Raw genomic sequence first — 26,766 nt, 5'->3', positions numbered from 1 at the left:
AACTTACTGTTCTTTGAGATACAAATCTGAGTGCATGGGGTCGAAAGAAGCTCTGTTATGCTTTGAGTGCATAAGTTGGATCTGGGCTGCAGAAATCACAATATTATGGCATCTTACCAACCACTCCTTACAGAGTCAGTCTCTGTGCAAGGCACCCTGTATAATCACTAGGCCAGATGGGTCTGTACTGGCCTGTGTTCAAACATGGATGCTTGGAAACCACTGCCAAAAGCAATCCAACCAAACCACTGTATTTTTGGAACAGTCTTTAAACACTTTTTCATGAGTTTTGCAGCTTTAATGTGTATTTGAATGTGGGTGAAATAATTCACCGAAAAAGCTACCTGACGATCTTTCTCACGGAGGATGAACCTGGCATTGGCATTTCCTCTGGAAGGCTTTCCAAACAATTTTAGCTTTATTTTAGCTCTGATCACAGAAACAAAACTGTGTATTAAGATTTCCTGTAGGAGTTTTTCAGCAAGGTAGCTTCCAAACAAGAATTTGAAGAGGATGCATTGACCCCATAATTATAGTGATTAATTTCTAATACTTTGTTCTTTTCAGCATTGCAGAGAATATAATGGAAGAAGATCTTAACATAGAGCAGTGGCAGTAAAGAAAGATTGTTATACCTGTTAGCAAACTACATCTATTGGAAACTACAAATGTCTTATTGCAGGACTTGTATATCAATAAACTGTTTAATGAAAGGAGATTAAGCACATGACACAATTAGACATGAATAAATACTTCTGAATCTGTGTATTTTATTAGTTTCTCTTTGTAATTAGTCTAGTGACATAGAATCAGTGTCATGTACTGGTAAAAATCCAAGCTCTCTATGTATGTATGAATTTGGAATGTTAGAGCAATTCTTTATGTATGAATTTGGAATGTTAGAGCAAAAAAAATATTCTTGGTATCCATACTACAGATTTTCAAATATTATTTAAATTTACAAAAGTATCAACGTATTTTCTTACGAAGAATTAAGTACACATATTTACCGTTTTGTTCAGTGAGCATTTACAAATAAATACTGCTTAGCAGAAGTTACATGAATCAGTGCAAAAATCTGAAAACAGAAAGCATGAAAAAGGAAGGAAAATGCTGAACTCCTCATTCTATTTTTATCTAGTACCTAAGTGGAAATTGAAGTTATGGTTATATATATGATTTATGAAAGGAGACCATTAAAAGAATAAATGCCTAATACAAACCAAGGAGATTTATCACAGTGGTAAAACACCTCTAAAGGTGCTGGAAACTTTGTGCTCTAAGAACCAATAAGGAGAACGGAACTCTATCCCTGAGCTAGCAGCTCATCTTTCAATACCCACCCAAGACAAACCTCTGTGTGTTCAGGCAGTGGCAGCCAGAGGGCGTCCAGTCCCACCAGCAGGACCACCCACGGCCACCCAGCCTTGTGACCCCCTGCACGACTCAGCACCCCAAATCCTGCCCATACAGGAAGGAGTCTGGGAATCCCAAGAGTCTGATTAGAGCAAGAGCCCCCAGACCTTCCAATTCCATGCTTTGAGAGGAATCTTCAAAGGGAGATGTTTCGAGAAAACAGACAACTACTTTGCAACAACGTTCCCCCCGATGTTTTTTGGGGGAAAAATAAGTCTGTGCAGCTCTAGATATGATCAAGCAAAATGGCTTTTGTCTGCAAGGCAAGGCATGCAGGGAAGGCTGGTATATCCTAATAGGGTTGGAAGATAAAGTAGTCTCAATTAAAGGTTTTGCTATTTGTAAGGGCTCTCTAGAGTGCAACTGTGGGAAAGAAGCAATGGAAGTGAGGCAAAAATCCTGGAAGATAACTGCTGGAAAAACAACTCAATATTCTTCAGTGAAAGAGCAAAAGGCTGTTAGTTTCCAGCCAGAGCCTAGCTATTAAAAAACCCCAAACAAACAAAAAAAACCCCAACCCAACCAACGAACAAACTCCCCAAAAGTCCATGTCAAATCCCATAGGAAAATATGCTGCAGGAATACTGCCAGTGAGGGATGCAATGCAACTACTGATTTTCTTACATCTCTGTGGGTCTAAAGATAGGAGAAGAATTTTGCAAAATGCGTGTCTCAGTCTTTATAGAGGTGTTCTGTCACCTGTTGAGATTATTTTAACTTGTACTTTGTATTTGATAGAATAATACGCCACCAAATCACAACATTAGTCAGATATGACAACTGTATTGCCCAGCTAATCCCGCTGAGAACTGGGAGCAGAAGGTGTGATAGACATGTACTGAGTCACAGCTTCACACTATAGACTCTGCTATCTCTCTTTAGCTCTTCTCCACAGGAGAATTAAGCAAAACAGGCACTTTGCTCGTGGAAAAGGTATAGTTCATTAACCACATTGATTTGAATCTTTTCTGCCTTAAAGGCTGCTTGGATAAAGAACATTTAAAGCTGTGTCAGTCTATAGCAAACCAAAAGTACAAACCATAAGATCAAATTAAAACACACAAATAATACAAAATCTTGGAAAACCCAATAATATAATAATTAGTACCTATAATTATTAAAATATTTTTAATACAATATTGTGTGAAAGACTTATTGCATTGATTAACTGCCCTTTGGTTTAGCATCTATAAAACCTGTTATTCTAACAGCATATAGAAGGATTGGAGGTATTCTGAACTTTGTTACTGCAAAGCAACCCAATATCATTCAGGGTAAATTAAAAAAACAAAATAAGCAATTATGCAAACCAAAAATATTGATATGCTCTGTCATAAAATCATTAGCAAAAATGTTATTTCTTTGTTCTCAGGTAATTCACACTAAAATGGTTGAAATACAACAAGGGTATTACATAAAAAAACCACACAACATTCTTTCTAGGTCCATTAGGCAACTATTTCTACTGCAGATATTCCCTGCAACTTTGTAATGCAAATGACACAAGAATACACTTATCTGAACCATATGATAATTTCCTCTTCAGTGAAATTCTTGTCCTCTTGAATACTAACTAGTGCATTTTCCTATATTTTTTATTTCCATAAGTCAGTGCTCTGAAGCAGAATTTTATGAGCAGTCCTTTACTGACTGAATCATTTTTCTCTGAAAATCTGTTCAGTGAAGGCAAAATATTTACTGAATAACTGGTGAACCCAAACAATTTCAGTACTTTTAAGATACTGCTTTTTACATGACCTATAACAATTCCATTTTAAATACAGCTGTTTCCTGGAAGCCTGAGGAATGTATTTAATTTTTCATAGCTTTTCCTCTTTTGCCTTTTTTATTGTAAGAAAAACCAGCAGTGCTTAGGCCATTCTACCAAATTTTGGACAAAATGAATACATTCTTTTTTTGTTGTTTTGGTAACACTTTCAATCTATTGGGGTATTTGGTTAAATTTTTTGTTTGTTTGTTTGTTTTTTATTGTTGCTGTTTGATTATTTTTGTGTTGGCTTTTGTTTGTAGAAACTGAACATCAGAATTAAATTTCTGTTGTGGTACTTAGCAACATTTCTTTTTGCTTTGCAATTATAATTTGGCTTAGCTACTGAAGAATAAAATACAATTATAAATACACTCAACTTGTAACTACATGTAAATAGTCTTTTAAACATTTCTGCTATATTTTCAGACTCACTTCATCACATCACAACCCTAATTACAGCCCAGCTTTCTGTTCTTCTATCCGAATGTGAGGAAAAAATTTTTACTGAGCTATGAGTCTTCATGACAGAATTAAATTTATAGTTACTCTCAGTAACGATAATGATTAACATGATTTCTGTTCATATTGCATTATTAAAAACAATTATCTCAATGACAAGTACCACGATGAGAGTTTTTACTTCAATAATAGCACAGAAGTGTCCCATATGTATTCTCCCACTACAGAGATGGCAGTGTTGTGGAAATGCCTGAATTAAAGACTCACAAGTGTGTTCAGTCCTAGGTAAGAGAAATATTCATACAGTTGCATCCCTATGTCAGGACTGAAAAGAAGGAAAAATCCCAACCCTTATCTAGTCTAGGCTTATTAGTTCTACAATAATCTTCTGAAAGAAATAAAAAGCCATCAGATGTGATTTCCCTGTCAGCAATTCAGGTTGACAGTCCATTAGTACAGAATGCTAGTGATTGTGAGCCTATGAAAGCTAAAACAGTCTTGAAAACTCAGTGTGGCATGTCAGGTTTTCCTCATGAAATATTTTAACAAACAAATCAATCATACTAGCAGTGCACAGTTTATGTCATTGTGTAGCTGCACTCATCCTGAAGGGCCCCAAGAGTAAAAATAGTGGACAAAATTTTCAGAGAAGCCGGGACTGAAGAGTTCTCCCTGTCCTTCTCCTGTTTAAGATGGGGAACAGACCATGTCTTCATTTTTTGTTTATGATTTCTGGAAACTGTTGGAAGTTTTTAGGACACATGGCCTGAAATGCCAGTAATTAAAGAATCTGGCTGCTGCCACAAGGTGGTAGACAGGGTATGAAAAGAAGTAGATGTAGAACTAATGAATGTAGGACAAATAAAAATATTTTATTTTCCTTACTGTGGCTGATAACCAAAACAAATTTAGCAAATAGCAGTATCTATTTGCTACCAAACAAAAGGAAAATGAGGTGAGTCATAAGAAGCCCTTTGATTAGAAGTACCAGCTTGAAGAAAGAAAGTGACAGTCTTCCTGTGAAAAGATATAAGCCTTCTTTCTGATGAAACTCAGAAAGAAGTATCCAAAGGCATAACAGTGTTCCCAAAAAAGTGAAGTTTCTGGAGTAGGACAGATAACATCTGGAGATTCAAAGAAAACAACTGCTTACTCGGTCAAACTGACACCATCTGACCACCCTTGGTCATGCAGTTGTCCTTCTGACCTATTTTTTGCTCTGGAAGTCTCTTACTGGTCTCTTACTTATTTAGCTTTCTATGCAGTATGTTGGCTACCAAGAAACACTGTATAGACCCTAGACCAACTTTAATTGCAACATAAAACTAATAAACTTTTGCATTTAGATTGCAGCCATGGAGCTTAACCAGAAACAGATGAGACAAACAGAGAACTTTTCTTTGCTGTGCACGATGCCTGGGCATAAGGAAAATAAAATATTTTTATTGTCTTACATTCATTAGTTCTACATCTCCTGTTCTATAAATTTATTAGTTTGCACTTTTGTAAGTATAAATATTTTATACTAATTCACAGAAGAAGCAGTATATTTTCTTTTACTAGGCTTTCCATATCCAATCCCCATTAATCTGAATAATGTACCTAGGTCACTTACACAGCTTCAGAATAAATTAATTTTTCATGGTTACATGAAGATTTAAAACACATGGGTGCATTTTTTCAGCAGTAAATTTCTTCAGTTGTGAGCCATCAGCAAGTAATACATGATTATTCAGGAAAAGCTGCTAGTTCTGGTAGGAGGAGCACTGTCAAGTGTCAAAGCATTCACATTTTGAAAGCTTCAATTAAGATAATTTGTGGAATCTATTGTTAGAGGGATAAAGTTTGTAAGTTTTCCTGCTGCTAAGAACTCCAGGTGTCACCTCCAGCAATTCCTTTATCCAACAGATACAATTACCTTTCAAATACCCGGGGTTAATTTTTCCTTAGAACTGCCACTAATTATAAATAATTGAAAACACCTCTGCTACAGAACTGTTAAAAGTTACACATTTACTCTATGCTGCTCTTGGAGAAGAATTCAAACAAAATATAAAACAGGTATTAACCCCAAAATATATGTTGAGTGATGCTGTATTTAATATATTCAAGGGTCATGCTATCCTCCCCCTCAAAAAAAAATAAAAAATAATCAATGAAGATGTGGCCAGATTTAAAGCAATTCTAGTTTTATTTCTTAACAACCCCAAAACTCAGTTTGTTCCCTCAAAGGTAATCAAAAGGGAAATTCTCAACTACTTGACTCAATAGAAGTATTTGAAAATACTTCTGCCCCCATGCGTAGGCAGAAGCTTTTTCTATTGCTAGAGAAAACCAGGAAAGGAAAGGAAAGGTAAATCAGGCCTCCTGTGGCTGTGCTTCACAGTCCACACAGATTAAGACAATGGCATTAATATGGCAGGCCATGATGGCTGGCAGCTGGGAGGCTAAAACACCAGTCCTAGGGATACTTGCATTGGATGGATGGCAGTCTGCAGCAACAGAGTCACAATAGGGCTGGGAATGGGGCCGGAGTTCCCTCAGCCAATCTTCGACTGAGATGAGTATGTGCTGTCTTCAGTTTATTACAAGTTCCTGAGCTGAGTTGTAACTCACATTTGGAGTATTTAACTGATTTTAGAATGGCATATTTTAAATCTACTGTTGTGTCCACAAAAACCGTACAACTGTCAACAAACCAAACATTTTCCTAAATACCTGTGAAAAACTAAAGGGTATTTCTACAAAAATACTCTCCATATCCGATGCAGGAACCACTTGGCACTATCAGAGGATGTTTGTCTGCTGGAAAGATTGTAAAGGCTTCTTGTTTAGAGAATAAAATAAATTTTGAAAATTAACCTTTCAAATCTACTACTTTTTAATTAAATATAGAGCAACATGGGTTTGTTTCTTTTTAACATCATAGACTTTTCTGTTACAAAAAGGTGGGGGTTTTTTAACTCAAGCAAGCTCAAACTCTTTCTCAAAGTGGACTAGCATAATGCCTCTGTGGGAGGCCATGAGCATTAGAAATTCTTACATCTCTAAGTGGAGAAACTAAAACTTCACACAAAGCTTCTGTAAATGCCTGTTTCAGGCAGTAATACCAACGCCGCCTTTCATTTCAGTACTTTTATGTCTACATGTGTGCTATCACACCTCTGTTTGTGTTTCACATCCAAGAGCTGATTTTTATTTTCTTCACTCATGACATTTCAGATTGAACAAACCTCATGACTTTCAAAGTGACCCTTTTATCACAACAGCTCTGCTGTCAATACAGCTGCACGCTGGCATTCAGGGCAAGAGCACAGACTGATTTAAACTTTAAATACCAAAATATCTTTGATACACCTCGGGGCACAACAATGATTTCCTCTAAGTTTTGTTTAATTTATAATGTCAATTTAACATGCTGGATATACTATTATTATGTCTCTATTTTTTTCAGCTGTGCTAGGGAAGGCTTCACTCACATTCCATAAGCCATGACAAATATTATAAAACTCCATTATAGGATAAAACTCTAAAAAAAAAGAGACAAACGTAAGTGGAATATTTTTCTGGAATGGCCTGGTTTGTTAAGGTTTTTGAGATGTGTCTGAAAATACAATTGCTATAAAAAACAACAATCAAAAAATAAAGATCTTGCTACCATAAAATTACTTTTTTTCAAATTCCATCTGAGTGTGAATTTTATTGATTTCCCTTTCTTATGATCAGAGTGTGACTGGAAACATACCACTGATCTGATTTTGTCAACCCTAAATAGAAACCTATTTTAAAAGTAGAAATCAAGACAAAATCACACAGACTCAAGTTTGATCACACATAATTCAGCCTTAGCCATGTCCCACTGAACTCAGCAGGAATTCTACAGGATTTGAGACCAGAATAACTACGTCTAAGATGTTACATGGCATAAGATAGAAAAGTCAGAATACCTGAAACCACTTAACCAGAGACTCCTGCTTTCTTCTTACTCTAGTGCCAGTGATGTAAAAATAGCAGCTAGTGATAGAAATGAAGTCAGATGATGATCTGCTTTATGCAATGACCATCTAGAAAATCTCTCTGGCCACCTGCACATCTCTGCAGACATCGTGGGCTTTCAGACAATGGAAACAGAGTAAGACTTTATAGAGAGGATCAAGCATCTCACAGATAAATGAAGAACACGGGACTTCAAAAATAAAGGAATCTAGGATCAGATTAGGTCATGTGGTTCAAATCCAATCCTCAGCTGTTTCAGACAGTATTTAATTTATAAAATATGTTTGTTTCAAGTCTCATTTTGCTCTTTCCATTGAGGAGCTGATACAGAACTTGTCTCCTGTAGCAGCTAGGAGTTTTTTTCCAATTTCCATTCTAAATTTATTCATGGCCAGCTAGCATTTAAGTTTGGGTCTTTGTTGTTATTTTTTGTAGCAATATTTGCCTTCAGATTATTCTCCCTTCTCAGTGTTGTTTTCCCTTTTGCCCATGTACTTAGAAACAGAAATAATATTTTCAGCCTTTTCTTTTAGACACTATGAAGTTATTCTCTATCTTTTCCTATAAAAATCTATTTTCTTCACCTTCATGGTAGCCCTTCTTTGCAGCTTTTCTGTGCTAACTACTGCATGAACAGTTTTGTGCTCCAACATTCAGCTCTAAGTCATCATCTCAAAAATGGTGACATGATACATGACAATGCAATGAGCATTTTTCACATTACAGTACAGAGAGACAATGCATGACAATATGATGTATTAGGTCTGAGAAAACATGTGCAAGAATGTGTACAGTGTTAATATAAAAAGAAAAATCTTTCAAATTACTTAGATAAAATATAAATAGCTATAAGGAAGACTTCCACGTGATACTTAGAGGTGTTATTCTTATATTCTCTCTTAGATAACTGGCATTTTCAGACACTCTTAAATTCTTACCCTGTTCTGAGTCTCCAAGCCTCTTTTCCTCTCCAACTCATACAGATACATATGTCCCATTACTAGAAATGGGCAAAATGTGAAACACTTGAGTCAGATTTCAACAAAATCATTGATCTCAAACTTGAATTGCCACCAAAATAACACAAATTTCCAGGACAAAGATGGCTTGAGTTACCATGATCAGACAATGGATATAAAAGCATATCCTCAGATTTCTGGAATTTCCCTGAGTGTTACGGCTTGTTGTAATAAAAGCTGATTTTTTTTCCTTCCAGAAGACTCCAAGAAACTCTTGGGGAATGTTTGATGAAAGAAGGAACATTGCTGGAAACTTTGCTGTGCACATATGTGGGTGACCTCCCTCTCAGCTACAGTGGTTGAAGAGTTGGCAACACACTTGTGCTGCACAAACATTTTTTACAGATCTTACTGCCACAATAGGGTTGAGTGTTATTTCTGCTTATTTCCAATGATAAAATAAGTCCAGTGCTCTAGTTCACCATGTTTACCAGGGCCAGAAAATGTGAAAAGATTTGAAAGCAACAGTACTTATTCAATTTCTGAAATAAACTGTTAAAAGAAAATTACTTCAAAGCAAGGTATTTTATTGAAACAGTCCACCTCTTCCCATCTTTCTATTTAGTTAAAGACAGTCATCATACCTAGCCTCCCTCACCCTGGTTTCCTTCCCTTCTCCACAGAAGTGCCTTGTCCCTTTATCAAAACTCCATAGAAAGGTGTTAGACTTAAACAGCATATGCTTCTAAGAAAGAAATATCAATAAATCTCTTCATACAAAGATAATGCATGGAAATGCTTTATGCCAAGTTTTCAAGTTTTCAAGGCCTTGACTGTGTTTTTGTTATGCTTGCTTCACTAAGAAGGTTATCTAGAAGTCCATGCCAACGTTGCTGTAATCCCCAGTTAGTCAGTTGATGGGGTTGTTTTCTCCACATGTTCCACCATCTGGCACATCTTGACACATGGCAGAAAAAACATTCTCTGGTTCAGAGAATGAACATTCAGTTGTTTTATACAAATTGGAAAAAAACATCTAAAACAAGGACTGCAAGTGCCTCATCTCAAAATGCATAACAGACTCACTGACAGGTGGGGTCACATCCCTGCAGGCAAATCAGGAAACTGGATTGCACACATTCTCGGTCAGAGAGGAGGGTTCATTTGTTTTTGTTTATTTGTTTGTTTTAAACTATTTGGCTGGTAGATAAAAGGGGCCAATCTGCAGCAGCTTTTGTAAAACTACAATGCACATTTTTCAATTCTCCCAGAAAAATTAAAAATCACTTGTTGGCACAGCAACTGTTGCAAAGGCACAGTGGGTGAATGGGGAATTCAAGATAACAACTAAAAATAAGCATAACCTTCTCTCTTTTTTCTGTTTAAGTCAGTATATAGAGTTGCTTTCCAGAAAGAGATTGATTCTGCAGGCACAGTTTAACATGACAGTGTTCAGTGTCCACGAAGAGACAGCCACACAAATTGAACTGAGAAAGTGGCGATAAATTTTAGGTTTTCCTTTTTCCTTAAATATTGTCTAAGGCAAAGTTAAATAAAGAAGACATTTCACATGTACCTAAGCCTGTCTATCACTATCCAAATTTCCAAGGAGCTGCATATTGTTACCCACTCAGTAAGGGCATTACAAATCAATGTATTTGCTCGTGATGCCTAACCTGAACAACACATATACTCTTTGGAGAAATGGAAAATGTTCTCTTACTATTTTTCTTTTATTTGTTTTCTCTATTTTTTTTTTTTTTGTTTTTTTTGTTTGTTGTATCCTTAGGAGCTAGAACCAACACTCTCAGTTCTTTCTATTTATTCTTTGTTGGATGACAATTCTTCAGCTGAAACATATCCTATATTTATTTCAGGTCAACTGTGAGACCAAGAAAAAACATTTCCATGAAGCTTCTGCCATTTTACAGAAAGGAAAACTTGAAATTATTTAATAACCTTTTCTCATAGTCAAAAGTAATACTGGAAAGCAGTATATTTCTCTGCAAACCAATATCTTCACTTGTATATAATTAATGAAATAGGCACAATGAAGTGACTGTCTGACCAGCATGGCTTCCTAATCTATAAAACAATAAGCAATTTTGAAGAGTATTTTTCTGTCAGATCACGGATTGATTATCTTGAACATAGGGGTCCCTTTAATTTTAATTTACTGAACCACATGCATGCCTGAACATACCTGTTGCTAACATTACTGTTTCAGTCCTCAAAAATATCTGCAAGCTGAAAAGCCGAGTTCAGAAAAGTGAAACAAATAAACCCTCTCCACAGTTTATAGTAACAGCTGACCCTAGCTTTACAGGAGCAGATGGGAGTCATTCGTATGCTATCAGAAAGTGGAAGACCACACAAGACGTAAACTATGGAGAAGGTATCAGATCTTCTAACAGGAGAGAAAATGTTGTACTTTTAAAAGCAATTTTATGCTCTAGAAAGTTAGAGCAGTATTTTTATAAACTCGGTTCCTCATGTTATTTACCATCTTCAGATGAGATAATTCTTCCAAGCACCAATAACTCAATGAACACAAACTAAATTCATCCTTGCTTAAGTTCTGTACCTATGTAATTACAAACCTTGTGTTTTTACTCTGAAGAATGCTGAAATGCTCTGAGTAACTACAGGTGGAATTAAGATACTGAGCATTAGTTACACCATGACAATAGTACCTGTTTAACCAATACAAACAAATGGCAAAACTTCTACAAAAAGCTAAATATATATAAAATATGCAGATTTATAATAAAGAACATGCTTTAATTCTCTTAGGCAAAAACCCTTTTACTGAACAGAAAGGTGGGAAAGTTATTCCTGAACTTGAATCTTGTCTCATTAAGCTACCAAAGTGCTACAAAAGAATACTAGATATTGAAGTGTGAAATTTTCCTGCTAAAGGGGTGTCATAAAATATCGCTGAGAAAGTGGCAATAAGAAATAGCTATTCAGTCCAGAAAAATCTGGGTGACAAAGTAAAAGTCTACAAGATCACAAGAAAGTTGGAGAGGGGGAAAAGGGATAAGTTTCTCTGTTTCTGCAAGACCCAGAGGGCATCACACAAAGAACAACAAAGGACATGAGCATGAGAGGTGATCAACATGTAATTTTCTTTGTCAAGAAATGCTGAAATTTTGCAGTTTCAGACAGAGAATTAACAAATCCATGGAAGACTATGAAAATGTTAGAAGCTATGACTCAGGAAGACCCTAAACTGAAAAAGATGTGCTCTGGTTCTGGAAAAGTGTCTCACCTACTTGCCCTGTTTCTGTTTTACTCTAGACACTTTCCTACAGCCACTGCACTGGAAAAAAGCAGAAGTACTAACTACTCAGTTTTGATCTTTGTGTAGTAATTAAAGACTCAATGTCCTCAGTAGCTTGCTTGACTGCCTATAAGCAAAAAGCTTTTTCTTACAGCCTCACTGAATCTTTCCCATTTCAACACGTGCATTCTGGCCTTCGAGCATCTCACCACGCAGCAACAGGAGACTGACTTCAGCGTTGCAACACCCTTCCCATAGGTAGTGGCACTGCTCTTATGTCCCCAAAGCTGTCTCTTCTCCAGGCTGAACAAGTCCAGTTCACCCGGTCCCTTCTCACAGGGGTCCTGACACTGCTTTGGTTACTCTCCAATGGACTTGCCACAGGCTACTGATGCATTTCCTGTCTTGGATGGGGGGGTCAAAACTTGACACAGTAATTGCACTCAGATGTTGAAGTTATGTCTTGTGCTACAAAAAGCAGTGGATGGAAAGTGGAAGTCTCATTTTTGGTAATATTTTCTTTGTTCGGAAAAAAAAAAATGCTCTCTTCTCATTCAACCATCTTTAAATGTGGCTAATACTGGAAGTTGCCCAGCTAAGAGGTAGTAAAGTAGTTCAGATCTCCTAGGGCCCACTAAAGAGAACAGAGAATTTAAATCTGAAGATAAACCTGCCTTTTAAATCTGACTTTAAAGTCTGCTAAAATAGTAAAGGGAAAGAAGTTAAATGAAGAAAACCAGAATTCATGTTGAAGAACGGTGTGGTGAAGGAGTAACACATAATCTTCATTATGCTTAAAACATAACTCGTACAAACATCTGCAAATCTGCAAGTTCTAGGTGGAATGTATCTGTAATATGGAAAAAAACTACAATTTGTTTCAAACTCTAATTTGTAGTTTTTAAAAACAACCCAAAACTAGATGCTGCAAGTAGGTGCACTTAAACTGTCTGAGCTACTTAAAACACTAGAAGGGAAGTTTTCAAGAAGTTTCAATTCAGCATTTGACATTTTTTATGGTATTCAAAATTTAAGGACAGTTCTATTTCACAGAATTCTTAAAAAAAAAAACCAAACCAACCTCAGTCTACAAAATATATGTCAGCAATACAGTGGACGTAGCTGAAACTGAGATATGTAAGGACAAAGGGATGGCAATATTTTTTCAGTATTTTAGCAGTATTTTGCACAGAAATTAGTGACAAACTCTTTTCCCAAAAACAAGGGGAAAAGGAATATCTTGGTCTTCTCCCAATTTTTCCTCTAAAGCGGCATATTTTTTTCTGAGCTTTCCAAAAGAGGATCCACAGAATGACAACAATGTTTCATTAGAGTCACATTAAACATCAGCAACTCTTTCTTCCCCCAAATAAACCACAATCAATTAAACCATTCCAGTGGTGAAAATGTATAAACATTTGATTAATGTTTAGTGTCAAACTCTTTACAAAGAAAAAGAGGCAATAAATAGTGCATGAAAAAAGCTCTGAGAACTCAAGGGAACAGAAGTCTTACTTTCTGGTTTACCGCTGAGCAACTGTGAAAAAATTCCTAAAAATCAGCTGACTTTTCCCCTTTTTGTGGAGGACAACTTATAAGAGAATCTTTGAAAATTTAAGCACTGTTTTGACATCTTAGTTTGTATGTCAGTTGAATTTGGATTACATTTTTCTTTATCTATCTGCAAATAATTTTCATTAACATTTCGTTATTTGATAACTTCAGAATTCAATTCTCTTTAAGTATCTGAAGGCTAGAGCAATATTATTTAGATAAATACTACACTCAGACAAGTATTTGCATCTCTATTAAAATATGTTTTCCAAAGATATGATTCAATTAGAATCCCAGGATAAATTAGGCTGGAAGAGACTTCTGGAGTTCAGCTGGTCTTAGGAGGGGCAATTTCTCATGAACTTGTGCAGCTGAGTTTTGAATAGCTCCAAGGGCAGACATTTCAAGGCCTTCTTCAGTGAAGTCTTCCAGTGCTTTATATTGTCGTGTTCTGGGTCTGGCCAAGACAGAGTTAATATCTGTAGTAGCCAGGAGTGGCATGGCCAGGACTCAGAGGTTATTCTATACCATCTGATGTTATTTTCCAGTGGCAGGGGAAGGGCATGGCAGTGGGAGTGGTTGGGTATCGTCAGGGGGTTTCCATGTGAATTGTTTGCCTCTCTCTTGTACCCTCTGTCATTGGTATTGTTGCTGTTATTATTCGTTTTCTTACCTCATTGCTGTTTCCAGTAAATTATTCTTATCTTAACCCATAATCTTTACCTTTTATGCCTCCAGTTCTCCTCTCCATCCCGCAGGGGAAGGGGAGGGGAAGGAGGGAGTGAGCAAGTGATGTATGGTTTGGAGTAATTTCAGTGGGAACACTAAATTGGAGAATACCATTCCAAAACCACGACATCTCAGTATAATTTTTTTTCTCCTCTATCCAGTCAGAGAAGGCCTTGCTGAGATTTGACTGTTGCTCTTGTCTTTTTAGTCTACATTTCTGAGGAAGGTCTGGCTTTATCAATTTTTTATACCACAAACATGTTCGTTGTTAAAGAAAATGAAATACCAAAATTACAACCTGTGAGTACCAGATTGTCTATAAAGTTCTACTCATCTCTAAGTAATCAAAGTTGAGCTGAGAAAGTAGCTCTGATAAACACACTACAACATACAGAAGCAGTTATCTGAGGGTATCAGCTCTGAAATGCATACAATCTCTAGAGAACTGACAGAAAAGAAGCAGCTCCACTATAAGGACTTCTACCTTTTCTATCATATTCCTAAAGAGAATATGAGTAAACCCTCTCACCTGGGGCTTCTTTGTCTTTGAAAAGGAAGAGAACAAAGGAACCACACACACAGCTGTTCCCTTCCTCCCTCTCCACCAGTGCCCCATTTGAATTCCACCAGCACTGAGGTGCTAACACAACAATTTTTACATAAAACACAGCTTCCAGTCTGAGTGTTTTTGTAGATCTTGAACAATCACAGTGATCCTACAATAAGAGTCAAGATTTTAATTTTTTAGGCCCTAATTCTCAATTATGCTGACACCTAAATGAGAACACATGTGTACAGGTTTTTTTGTCAAGAATACTCCTATCACTTTGTGTTTCTATCTTTTATTGACTTAGACCCATTGTAGTATTCAGATAAGGGTAAAGTGAAATTCCACACAAGTGATTTGTTGACATAATGCCAGTGAAAAAATATCTGTGCTTTGATGTGCAAAGAAACATGAAAAAATATATAAAGACATACCTGGTCCAATGCAGAATGATGCAATGATTGCAAGGATGCAAAATATACTGAGGTAAGGAAGCCAATGCACAGTGTTCTGGGTAGATAAAAGACATTCATGTTAAGCATATTGTATGTGTCACAAATATTTACAAAAATATTTTTTAGAAAACCACAGATAATGTTTTCCATTATTCTTTATCTATTTCAGAATTTAGTCTAGGGTTACTTTAGAAAATCACAGTATTTCTGTAGGACCTTACTCAATGACTTGTATTAAAAATCTTGGTCTCTGTGGAATCCCTGTAGAGAAACACTAGACAAGCTCATGCACCACAGAAGTCAGAACTCTAAAAATTCGCAACTTCTTGTGCTAAAGTTCAAGCCAATCTGGAAAAGAGGTTTTCTTTCCAACGAACAGATTAAGCACTTCCATCCTCCTCAGATATTTCAGTCATTTTTAGAAAGAGCGACTACGATGGCCCATAGAGCTTCAAAGTTCACCAGTCAAAGCCTGGGCTGAAGACTAGACACGACACCCTGTCAGACGGTGTGAGAGCTGAATCTGAACCTTGCCCCTGGGGAAGCCACAGCCCAGGGATTTTTCAACCATAATCTTACTTTGCAGACAAGGAGAGCCATGTGTGCAAACAATAGGTAGAGGTAAAATCAGAACAAACTATAAATGCTTCTTTAAGGGAACTGTAAATAGCATCACTTATTTTCCTCCCAAGGCAGTCTTTCTTCTACTTCTAAGTAGATTTTTCTGTATTCAGACCTCTAAATGATAGGAACCTGAAACATGATGAGCAATTTCTATGGAGTTAGCAGAACACTTTTCTTAATCACGTATGCCTGATTCTAATACCATTAAGATGGGAAAAAACCATGGATCCCCATTTCTTTCTCTCTCCGACAGGAGAGGTTTGTTCCCCAGTAAAGTGTGAATGATATTTTTATTAGAATTTTACTATTTTTGAAAAGTTGGTTAAGATACATGTAACTGTACTATCAGAAAATATCACCTCGTATGGCACTGTAAAAATATGCTTGCTAAAATATTTTATTGAGAATTAATTATAAAATAAATAAATAAAAATTCATTTTAATTTTTTTTTTTTCAGTAAAGACCCTCATTTTGTGATGTGGTTTTTCTTCCAGTCTGAGTTATTCTTTTAGTTCTGTTGAAAACATGGTCTCCTAGGCATTAACGTTAACCAAAAGGTTTGTAAATCTATCAAAATTACACAATCTGGAGTTCTTGTTTAGGAGGAAATCCAAGGTCTCTGAGAAAGAGAAGGTGCAAATACAGAGTAGACAAATTCCTCTGGGCTCAAGCCTATTTGTATCCTGGTCTTTTGTTCAAAGCAAATCTCTAATACTTAACAGATTGAGACACTTTGGATGAAAGGATGTAAAACTGAAAGCCATTCAGACTTCATGGATTTACAATAGCTGAAGGTCTTCACACATCAAACTAGGTTTCAAAAGATCTAGAAGAGAATTTTTCACTCAGCATACAAGATTTGCAATAGCATCTCTCTTCTGGAGGAGAGCTGTTTTACGGCTGTCCTGATTGCAGTATGTGAAGTAAAGCTTTATTGTGCTGTACGTACAGGTAAGTCAAACAAAAGCTTTGTAATGTTGTGGTGTACACCTGCCAGTCACACTGACTTAATGACTCTCTTCGAACAAGAAAGGAGATTTGAAAGTCAGATTAATGGCATCACACAGGTATCAATAACAGCAGGAAAGCAACTTGATGAAAGACCACTCAAACCCATGCCATTGCAGATGCCAGTTTTACTTCTCAAAAGTCCTCAGGAAGAGAAACAAACTGCATTGTTATGTAAATGGAAGCCAATAAAGGAAAAATTACTCATGGGTAGAATTTAAACTGTTTTAATAATCCTCCTCTGATCATTTGAAACAGCTGGGGAATTGAGTGCTAATAAGATCTGAGAACTTAGAATAAATAGTCATAGAATCATTTGGATTGGAAGGGACTTTTCAAGCTCACCTAGTTCCAAACCCACTGCAATGAGCAGGGACATTGTCAAATAGATCAGGTTGTTCAGAGCCCCATCTAACCTGACCTTGAATGTCTCCAGGGATGGGGCATCAATCACCTCTCTGGACAACTTGTTCCATCATTTGACCCTCTCTCATTGTAAAACACTTCTTCCTTATAACTAATCTAAATTGGCCTTGTTTTAGTTTAAAATCACTACCCTTTGTGCTATCACAACAGGCCCTGATAAAAAGTCTATTCTCCTCTTTTTTCTAAGTGCAAATGTTCCCCAAAGGCTAAATCTTTATATTGCCTATACAAATAACAGACAAGTAACTTGAAGAAATAGCAAACATGAAATTTTTTCACTACTGGAAAAAAAAAATCCAAACCTAAAATAGTGATGACATATAAAGTAAGAAAGAAATCTCAGAGAGAGTGAATCACAAAGATAAACTCATGGAATGTGTAAAAACTATTTACTCAACTATGGGTAAAATTGTCTTCGTAATAGTTCACAATATGAATAAATCTCTGAGTTAAAGAGACAGAATGTGAGAAAGCCCCTCTTGCTTTTTAATGCAAAAGCTGCTATGACTAATGATAGCACTTTCAAGTCAAGAGATTCATAAATTAGCAAAAGAGACTGTTCAATCCTTATGCCAAACTGATTAAAAGGATTCACTTATGTAGGAATGTCGAGGCCAACCAGTACCAAGCATATTTAAAATAGGCCAAAGAGAGAGTAAAAATATATAGTGACTGAAGCGTTACCTGTAAAGTCAGGGAGACAGTAAGTACAGAGAAGAAGACAACCATCAACCCAAAACCTCCAATGAGAAGAGGCCTGCGCCCAAGCCGTTCAATAACCAAGCCCTGGAAAACAAAAGGTGGCATTTGACTTTCTTGATAAAGCACTGAAGAACTTGGATCATGTGATATGTTCTCCCAGTAAACGTGAAGATTAAAAATAAAAGCATGAGAGTTGGTTTTACACTATTTATAAGCTATGACATGTTCGTAATTGTGCTCACAATTATGTTTACACAATTTAGCCTCTTTGAAAACACAAGCCAGCATGGCATCCTTATTTGAGACCACTGAAAAGACAAGGAAACCATCAAAGCAGTAGTTGGCATTTGTGTTATGTCCAAATTTCCTACTACAGAACAAATATAACCATATAGATAGAAAAATGTGCAACGGGTAAATTCATGTTTAACACCATTAGCATAGTAGATTTCAAAGTTATTGCTACATTTACCTTTTTGAGCAACAATTTAATAATAAAACAAGTGATGTACATTAGCCATATAAAAATAATTAATATGATGATAACTAAATGAAGTTTGATTTTTTTTTACGAGCCATAAATAATTGTAGATTGATTGAATGGCTTACAAATTTGCACCAAATTTCTATAATAACATTCTTACAATATGTAATTTTTAAATGCCAATGTTGAAGCAAACGATAGTCTCTTGCTTTTGTATTTTGACTGCTTCATAATTTTGATATCTCTCTGGATTTAAGATTAAACATTTAAAATTTAAGTCTTAAAGCTTTTTAGCATAGATTAAATTTTGATTAAACTAGAATTTTTTGAGTCATGATTTTAGACAGATAGTGTAATTAGAATATCCAGACCAAAGAAATCCACCCAGAAGAAAACTTTGCTCAGACAAGTGATTGTAACACTGATACTTGTGCACTCATGTTCATTTTAAATTTCTATTTAACACTTGAATATAAGTCAAAAATATGAATAGAGAAGAACAAAATGAAGAATTGCTTGAAAACCTGTAACATGAAACTGTCTTTGCTAGTCTGACTCATTAAAATAGGCTAATACATATTTTAGGTCATAATGGATGATGTCATTTTCATGCTGATAATTACTAAAATTACAATTACAGTTTGTTTTCTTATGAGAAAAATAAAACAATTTTACAAAGCCCAAAATGTACTATTTCAAATAAGGTAGAGTCAGACTCACATGACTGTCATATGATTATTTACTATAGGCTGAAATCCATCTTCCACATATCCTTTGAGCAAAAGATAAAATGAGCAACTAAAATGAAACCTGGACTAACACCCTTAATTCTGGGAGACAGGACACACCATTCCCCTGTGAGCATTGAGATGAAATGTGTTGGAGGAAAGTACAAAGTCACCGAGAGACTTGCCTCAAGTGGCAAGAACTTCTTCAGTGTGGGGTTGACCATCAGATGTTAGGACAGGCTTCAACATGTGTTCACCTTGTACCCTGAGCTGAACTTCCACACCAGAGATGTGCACTGTTACACTGCAGAACACTGAAAGCAGCTCTGTGGCAAGATTTAGCATTCCTCGTTTCTTTGAATGGTGAAATATACTCACTTGGAAAGTTTCCACAGCTTCCAGAATAGAATTATGGAATTTCAAAAAGATGCGCATGATGTTAATAAGATTTCACATTGTGCTCACGAGGACCAAATGTTTCAAAATTACAACTGCTTCACTGTTGAAACCTTTACAAGATGGTAAGTAGTTTCCATTATGATGAATGAATCCATCTTGCCAACGGATTTTAACAGATTATAACATAACTTCCCAAGAACTCTCGAGATGCAAGTATTTATCACCTCATTTTCTTCACCTGCTATGACTGGCTGTCACTGGAACATATTTCTTCCTGTTCTGACCCCAGTAAGAGCCACCGAGTTTCAATGGAAATATCTTGCATCACACATACACTTAACCAAGAGACATCTTTTATGGATCTGAAGGATGAATGGGTCTGTAAGACAGAGACTTCTGCAACAGATGTTGCACATGTAATTTGGTATGAATTAAACATTCAGCAATAAATGCTGCACATGTAATTTGACATACTGGGCAATTTCTGTTATTTTTTTCAATACTGGGTTGGTGGTCATGATTAAACAATTTCAGTGTTCCCCAGCTGGTGGGTTTTATGTTAAAACAGGGGAAGGGATTATGCTTTTCTTAGAGGCAAAAAGGGTCGTAGATGCCTCTCGTACAAAACATGGTGAAGATCCGATACATAGTTTTCAGTTGTAAAGCTCAAAGCAAATCAAATTCCAGTAAGGGAGAACAGCTTGGACAAGTCCTTCAAAAAAACATGTGCATGCAGTTATGTCTACCTACACTGTGGACATATTTGTGTAAAACTAGGTGGGTTGGTGAGGCGCTCCCCGTTTTAATTGAGACCAACCAAGCACAGATACAGTTACAGCAGATCTGTGGGTTCTATATCCTTTTTACAGAACATAACAGTAGTTTCTAATATATTTGAATTCTGTTTTACTCAGAGATAATTTGGGAAGAAATAAAGCAAATACATGTGCAAGCAAGTCCATGACATTCTGTTTCCTGAGCTAATGCCAGGTTTCCCAAGCATTCATCAATGCTATCTGTTTAATACAGAACCATTCAGGAACTTGGATGCTTCAGCTTCTGGGCACTAGCTGTAGTTTCTGACCCAAACAATTTATAATTGCTGTTGTTCGTTACGCTTCTGGTCATTTACGGAATGGACCAACTTCCTTCACAGGAAAAATAATCAGGAATTTTGTCCTTACTCACAGGGACACTATGTTGTCTCAGAATTGTTGGGAATCCTATAATCATTTCTACTTTGAGGATTCAGCAATACTTGAAAAGCAAGGTCTAACACATCTTCCACAACAGCAAGTTTCCCTGGTGAAAAAAATGCTGGTTTTGAGGTTATAAACAGACAGCAATTAATTTTTTTAGTTATGATTATACTAATTCAAAACTTGTTAACTTGCAAAACCCACTAAGATGCTTATGACTCATAAGAAGTGGAAGATGATTCACCAGTGAGTTCTCAAGTATTTATAGTTTTGAATGCTCCACTGCTATGCATTGGTAACTGTTACCTATTGAAGACCTATAACAAGTCAAAATATACTATACAGTAGAGTAAATGAAATAACAAGAAATTCAGTATATGCTCTAGTACAGACAAAAGAAGAACCTTACAACTGTTTTCAGTGATAGCACACTGAGTTATGTGCCAAATTGTGTAGGCTGATACTTGTTTATGTGTGATCATAAACATGCCTTTGCAGAACCCTATACCCAGTCATGATAATTAACATAGCTGAAATTACTGAAAATGTGTAAAAAAATATTGTAATCAAAATTCTCTCAGCACAAATGTTTGGTGATAATAAGGCAACTGATATGCAAACTACGTTAACATTTCACACAACTTACTTTTGTCTGGCAGGAAACACTTGTGAATAAAGTTAAAGAAGCAAATGTCAACCTTTTCACTTGAGTCAGCTGCAGATACCAAGGCTGACATAATGAAAGCAGAGTGCATTAAAAAAAGATCAGACAAGCTCGTCTGGACAAAATGAATGTCTAGGCAAGTTTTACAGCCCAAATAGGAGGTCACTGAAAACTATTCCCTACTTATATCCTGGCCCTAGATTATACTAAGAAAACTCTGTCAGATTTTCTTGATGTGAAGCTCTGTGAACAAGTTTGCTCTGTATGTTAATGTCAATAGTAGCCACACTTTCTTTCTGACATATTTTGGATAAAGGTCTGAGTTAGACTGTATGACTGGTTTCAGACTTAATGTAGCAAGCTAATACTCTTAATTCCATTTTAAGTATCAGGATGAAAAAGTATAATCTCATTTCTGTAACTTTATGACACAATGTGTAGTATCTTGCATCCAGGAAAAGGAGCAGAACAGCAGACTGAGCATTATAAATTGAGGGGTTTTGCTTTGTATTTTGATGTATGTCCATCAGTCTACTCTATGAATTATACATTTTAAAACAAAAAAGGGTTATTGTATTTAAGTACCTAAACTGGAATTTACAGGCCTAGTATCAAGTTTGACCACATAAGCAAAAGCCTTAAATAAATTGCTGCATTTGCCTGCATCTGTGTTAAAGTCGTGACAGGATAAGATCCTACACACCTTCTGTAGCTGCCAGGCTGGAGATTACTCTCAGCAAAGGGTAGAATTGATTGCTAAGTTTCCAAGCTCAGTTTGAAGTATTTTGCAGTAAGGCATCCTTAATCAGCTTCAGTCGGAAGAGAAATTTTCTACTCACTAAAGATGCTCTCCATAGTCGATGCCTGCCAGACCAGCATGACTGAGACAGGAACTCATCTAGCCAGATGCTTTTGCCTCAGCAGTGCTTGGCAACAGCCCCTAGGGCAACACAAAAGCACCTCATTTCCTTGTTCCTATGATGTCCCTTCAGTAAACTGTAGATATTTCTGAATCAAAACTCCTTCTGTTGGTGATTTAGCTGTTAAAAGCCCTAAGTTTTGTCTTATGCCATGTTCATGCTATAAAAGCTAGACTAGATCCCAACCTTAATCTATGACAGCTTATTGTGGCTGGTGCTTTATTTTCTAATGATAGTATTTGAATGTCCTGATGAAGATCATCTTGAACAGATTGATACAAACATTACTCAAAACCAATGTTTTTTAATCCTCAGCAGCAGGAAATATCTTTAAGAGTTTCGATTTCTGAATATATCCTGCAAAAGGATTTGTACTACATAAACTCAGCCTTTAATCATGTACACCTTGGGTGTTAGGAGTGGCATCATAAGGTAGACCTTCATAATGAGACTTTTTCTCCTGGAAGGCACTACATGGTTACTTCAACACATGTAAGCCTTGTCTAGTCATAAGTCCGCATGTATTAAAACAATTGAAAAGGAATCACGTCTTTGTCTAACAGCAATTCCATTGATCACTTGTGGATGAATGCAGTGTGCATTAACACAGTCACACTCTGTAGTCCACCCTGCAGTGAAAATGTGCCTGTATGCCTCTGTCCATCAACAAATACCATGATCTGAGATGCTGGTTGGCCAATCTTTCTTTTCTACTGCTGACTCTATCCAGGCTATTACAGGCCAAGATATAACTTTCAAATTCTGGTAATCCTTGAGCAACAGCTTGTCCGGGTGAGGGGAGAAAGAGGGAGGAATGCCATGTTCTTGCACTCTCCTCTACTTACATCCTATTGGGGTTTATGGGCAGGTGAAGGCTGATTCTGACCTAGTGTGAACAGTCTCACATGGGACTGCCTTAAAAATCCTACTAAAAATCAGATTATAGCATAACTCCCTAAGAACTCTTGAGATGCAAGTATTTGCCACCCCATTTTTTTTCATTTGATATGACTGGCTTTCACTGATATATATTTCTTCCTGTTCTGATGCCAGTAGAGCCACAGAGTTTCAACGGAGATATCTTACATTGTCCTTTGGAAACCATGGAGGAAATGTGTTGGGGATGAGAATACCCATGGAAGTATGTGGAGTACCCTTGTTTTAAGATGAGCCATGGCCCAAGCAGGGAATCCCTCCTATGTTAAGATCTATTAACATTAGAAGAAACACAGACCAAGTCTAAGAGCTCTTTCTCACGAGATCCTGAAGCAGAATAAAATCATCTCGCCTAAGAAGGTTGGCTTCCTTGACTTCTGTGTGATACTGCAAAGGATTTCCTGTATTCTTTTATGGTCTAGTACTGAAATGTATTTTAACTCACTTGTGGCTTCATATGGCTTGTCTCTGTCACAGGCTTTTAGTAACACCTTGGTGCATCACCTCATGGGAAATGCTTAAGGCACAGTGTTCTCAATATAGCCATAGCTAGTCTCTTTCTGTGAACACTATATAAAGACCAAATGTGGTGTCACAGATGGCAAAATTGGATGTGGGATGTTTAATTTGAATAACATTCCTTTTTATTCTATGCTGGTTTCATGGAGGAGGGAAGGAACCTTTTCAGAAGCTTACTTGTCTCTTTACATTCACCCTGCTGCCTTGCTAAAGAAAGGCACTGGCGAATTGTTCTTTTTGCCCACTAAGAGTAAGATAACAACTAAATTAAATAACCTCAATCAGTAAAAATTAAAAAATAGCCATAGTAATCAATCTTACTAAAGAATAACTAAGTTTGTGGAATCCCCTTACTGCAGAATTTATAGAACAGACTTCTAATAATCACAGGGAATTATTTAGGTATATTCTATCCTACTTTAATGAATGGTTTCATGTTAGATAAGGCATATTGCTGTAATATGCCTACAAGTAGCAAATCCATTCAGTCAGTCATTCCAGAGGACACCAAACTTCTTCAGAAGTAAACTGAAATTAATGGGCACCCTCATTAAAAAGTAGATTGTCTAGTCAGTCCTCTAAACTGAATCTGTGTTCAGTACAGTGGGTGGAATTCTCTATGATTAACGAAAAAACATACAGGAATTTTATATTCTCTCCCTATAGAGAAGCCAGGGCATCAAGCATGCAATGCTACAACAGAGGTGTTTTGTGAAGTAAACCAGGAAGTGCTAGTGTAAGCAGAATTTGTAGCCAAATTATATGAATGGAAGGAACATAATGATACAGGTGTTTCACTTTTCAATGGCTTGGTAACATGGCTTTTGCTCGAGGGGAAGAGGAACGGAGCTGTAGGCAAAGCATGCTACTAGCTGGCATATCAAGCGATCTGAGGCAATACAGAGCTATAAAATGATGGGATGTTATTTGCCTTTCCTCACGAACCACATCAACAGTATTACTATATGCTGCTGCTCCTAGGAGACACATTAAAGGGAGACTTTCAAAATTTTTCACAGTTTCAGTATTTCTCTCCTAAATGTTAACTTTGCTTTTCTGTGAAATATGTCTGTTTCAATCTATTCCTTTGGCATTCATCAATGGAGCTCATCAATACCTCAGTATTCTTACTGAGGCTCAGAGTCTCATAGCCACCTCATTTAGGCATAATTATCACAGATGGTACGTGATTTCTTGTGGGCCTCTCCTATCTAATTTACAAGGACAAAAACTATATCTCTGTTACTGATTATCTCTACTGAAATCCTGGAGTTTACTGTAAGTAAAATCTGGCTTCTTCTAGAAAGCACAACATATTAAAAAGACCAGGAAAATAAAGTCCTGTTTCTGCTTTCTTCTGTTTATTTCCTGAGTGGTACAAAAGGCACGCACATCTGACTTAACATTTAATGTTGTCAAATAGATTAAACAAAAATGGCATAAAGAGTCATTGGGATAGGTTAAGAGGGGGAAGAAATGCCCCATCCTTAGTGCTAGGAATGAAGAAAATTAGAGGAAGTTACTTGAATAAATAAGCTGCAAAACCTTCAACTGAAAAATGAAATTCACACTGTTGTTGCTTTAAACAGCAGCAATGAAACATCTCTGAAGATTACTGTAATAAAATTAAGGCTACAAAGCAGCATCTCTTGACCTGAGAAATCTGAAGAGAGAAGAGATATCCATACATCAGCATTTCCAGAAGCACGGCAGGTAGCTTAAACAGAAAAAGTATTAAAAACACTTCTCTTGAGAACAAAAAGTTACACATACCAGGAGCCAAAGCAGACACATCCACCTCATTATGTATGAACAGTGCGCTCTGAATAAACCCCACAAACTGACAGCACAGATGACAGACCCTATTTATATAATGGCTTTAATATCAGGGAATCATCTCCATGTAATTTTCATCTGTTTTCACATAAAAGAGGTGTATTCTTCACTTATATCAGTGGCAGAATTATCATAATTGTTTTTACATATATCTTAAACAGAGGAGTGTTTGTGCAGTATCACAAAGAAGAAACTGTAACAGGTAGGGACTTCCATATTTCCCTACTAATCAATGTCTCTTTAGTTAAAAAAGAAATTAAAAATAGAAGCTTTAGCCAAAAATAGATTTGTGGAAATTCAAAAAGATCAAGAAGATATTTATGACCTTTAGAGTCCTTATGTCCTAGGCAATAAGAAAATATACTTGATAGCTAGATTTAGTTTAACATTTTGTAGGTCATAAGCAGTTGCTCTGCCACAGAAAAGGATTTTTTTTCCAAAACCATTCTTCTGACATTTAAAAATGCTTGGCTTGTGTGTCCAGTATAGTGCAAATACAGTTAGTATAAATATATGAAGATAAGGAAAAATTCTAGCAAGGAAAGAAAACAGTACTTGCTTGTTTGCAACTTTCCATTCCTAAGACCTCTCCCATTGCTTCTTATTTATTGCAGTGCAAATAGAAATGCATTTCCTTTAGCAATTAATCGTGCATTCACCTACTAAAACTTTCAGATTAAGTTTGCTCATTTAGTGTATTTTTTTTTCCTGGTCAACTTTTCCAGTTTGAAATTGGAAAGAAAAAATGTGCATGGATGATTTTTCCTATTGTTTCCTCTCCATTCAGTGCAGAGTGAAGGTCCCCAACCTACTCAGGAGCTCACACGTTACGAAAGGATGCCTGCTTGTCCTTGGTGAGTGAGAGAGCAGAATTTAACACCACCCTAGAAATGGGACACCCTTTTCTAGCATGCTGGCTCACTTTTCCGCCAATCTGGGTGGCTGTTTCTGCAAGCCACAGCGAACGCACCTACCTGTACTGTGCCTGAGCCTTCTCCAACAACACCGTCTGCTTACAAACAGACACATGAGAAGACTCTCAGATGTGAATAAACTGCTACCAGGTAAAGTTGTTTTACCAGGTAAAATCATTTATGAGTTACCACTTAATACATTTTGGGCCTTGCTGTTTCTGTCTTCTTCCTCTTTGC

The 26,766-nt window shown here is 36.6% G+C and overlaps 1 protein-coding gene across 2 annotated transcripts in view; it reads right to left on the bottom strand.

Annotated features, from left to right (window-relative positions):
• SLC2A9 (solute carrier family 2 member 9) overlaps nt 1-26,766 on the bottom strand; it is an 85,287-nt gene that overhangs the window by 14,904 nt on the left and 43,617 nt on the right. For both annotated transcript variants that reach the window (XM_017824558.1, XM_017824557.1), the window contains exons 9-10: nt 17,913-18,014; nt 15,149-15,224 (exon numbers count right to left, since the gene is read on the bottom strand). In XM_017824558.1, the coding sequence (XP_017680047.1) occupies nt 15,149-15,224; nt 17,913-18,014 (178 nt within the window). The remainder of the gene's footprint in view (nt 1-15,148; nt 15,225-17,912; nt 18,015-26,766) is intronic.

This window comes from Lepidothrix coronata, unplaced genomic scaffold (genome assembly GCF_001604755.1).
Source record: "Lepidothrix coronata isolate B3197 unplaced genomic scaffold, Lepidothrix_coronata-1.0 Scaffold111, whole genome shotgun sequence".
NCBI classification, from domain to species: Eukaryota; Metazoa; Chordata; class Aves; order Passeriformes; family Pipridae; genus Lepidothrix; species Lepidothrix coronata.
Note: the sequence above shows the minus strand (reverse complement) of the source record. Positions and strands in the feature narration are given on the sequence as shown.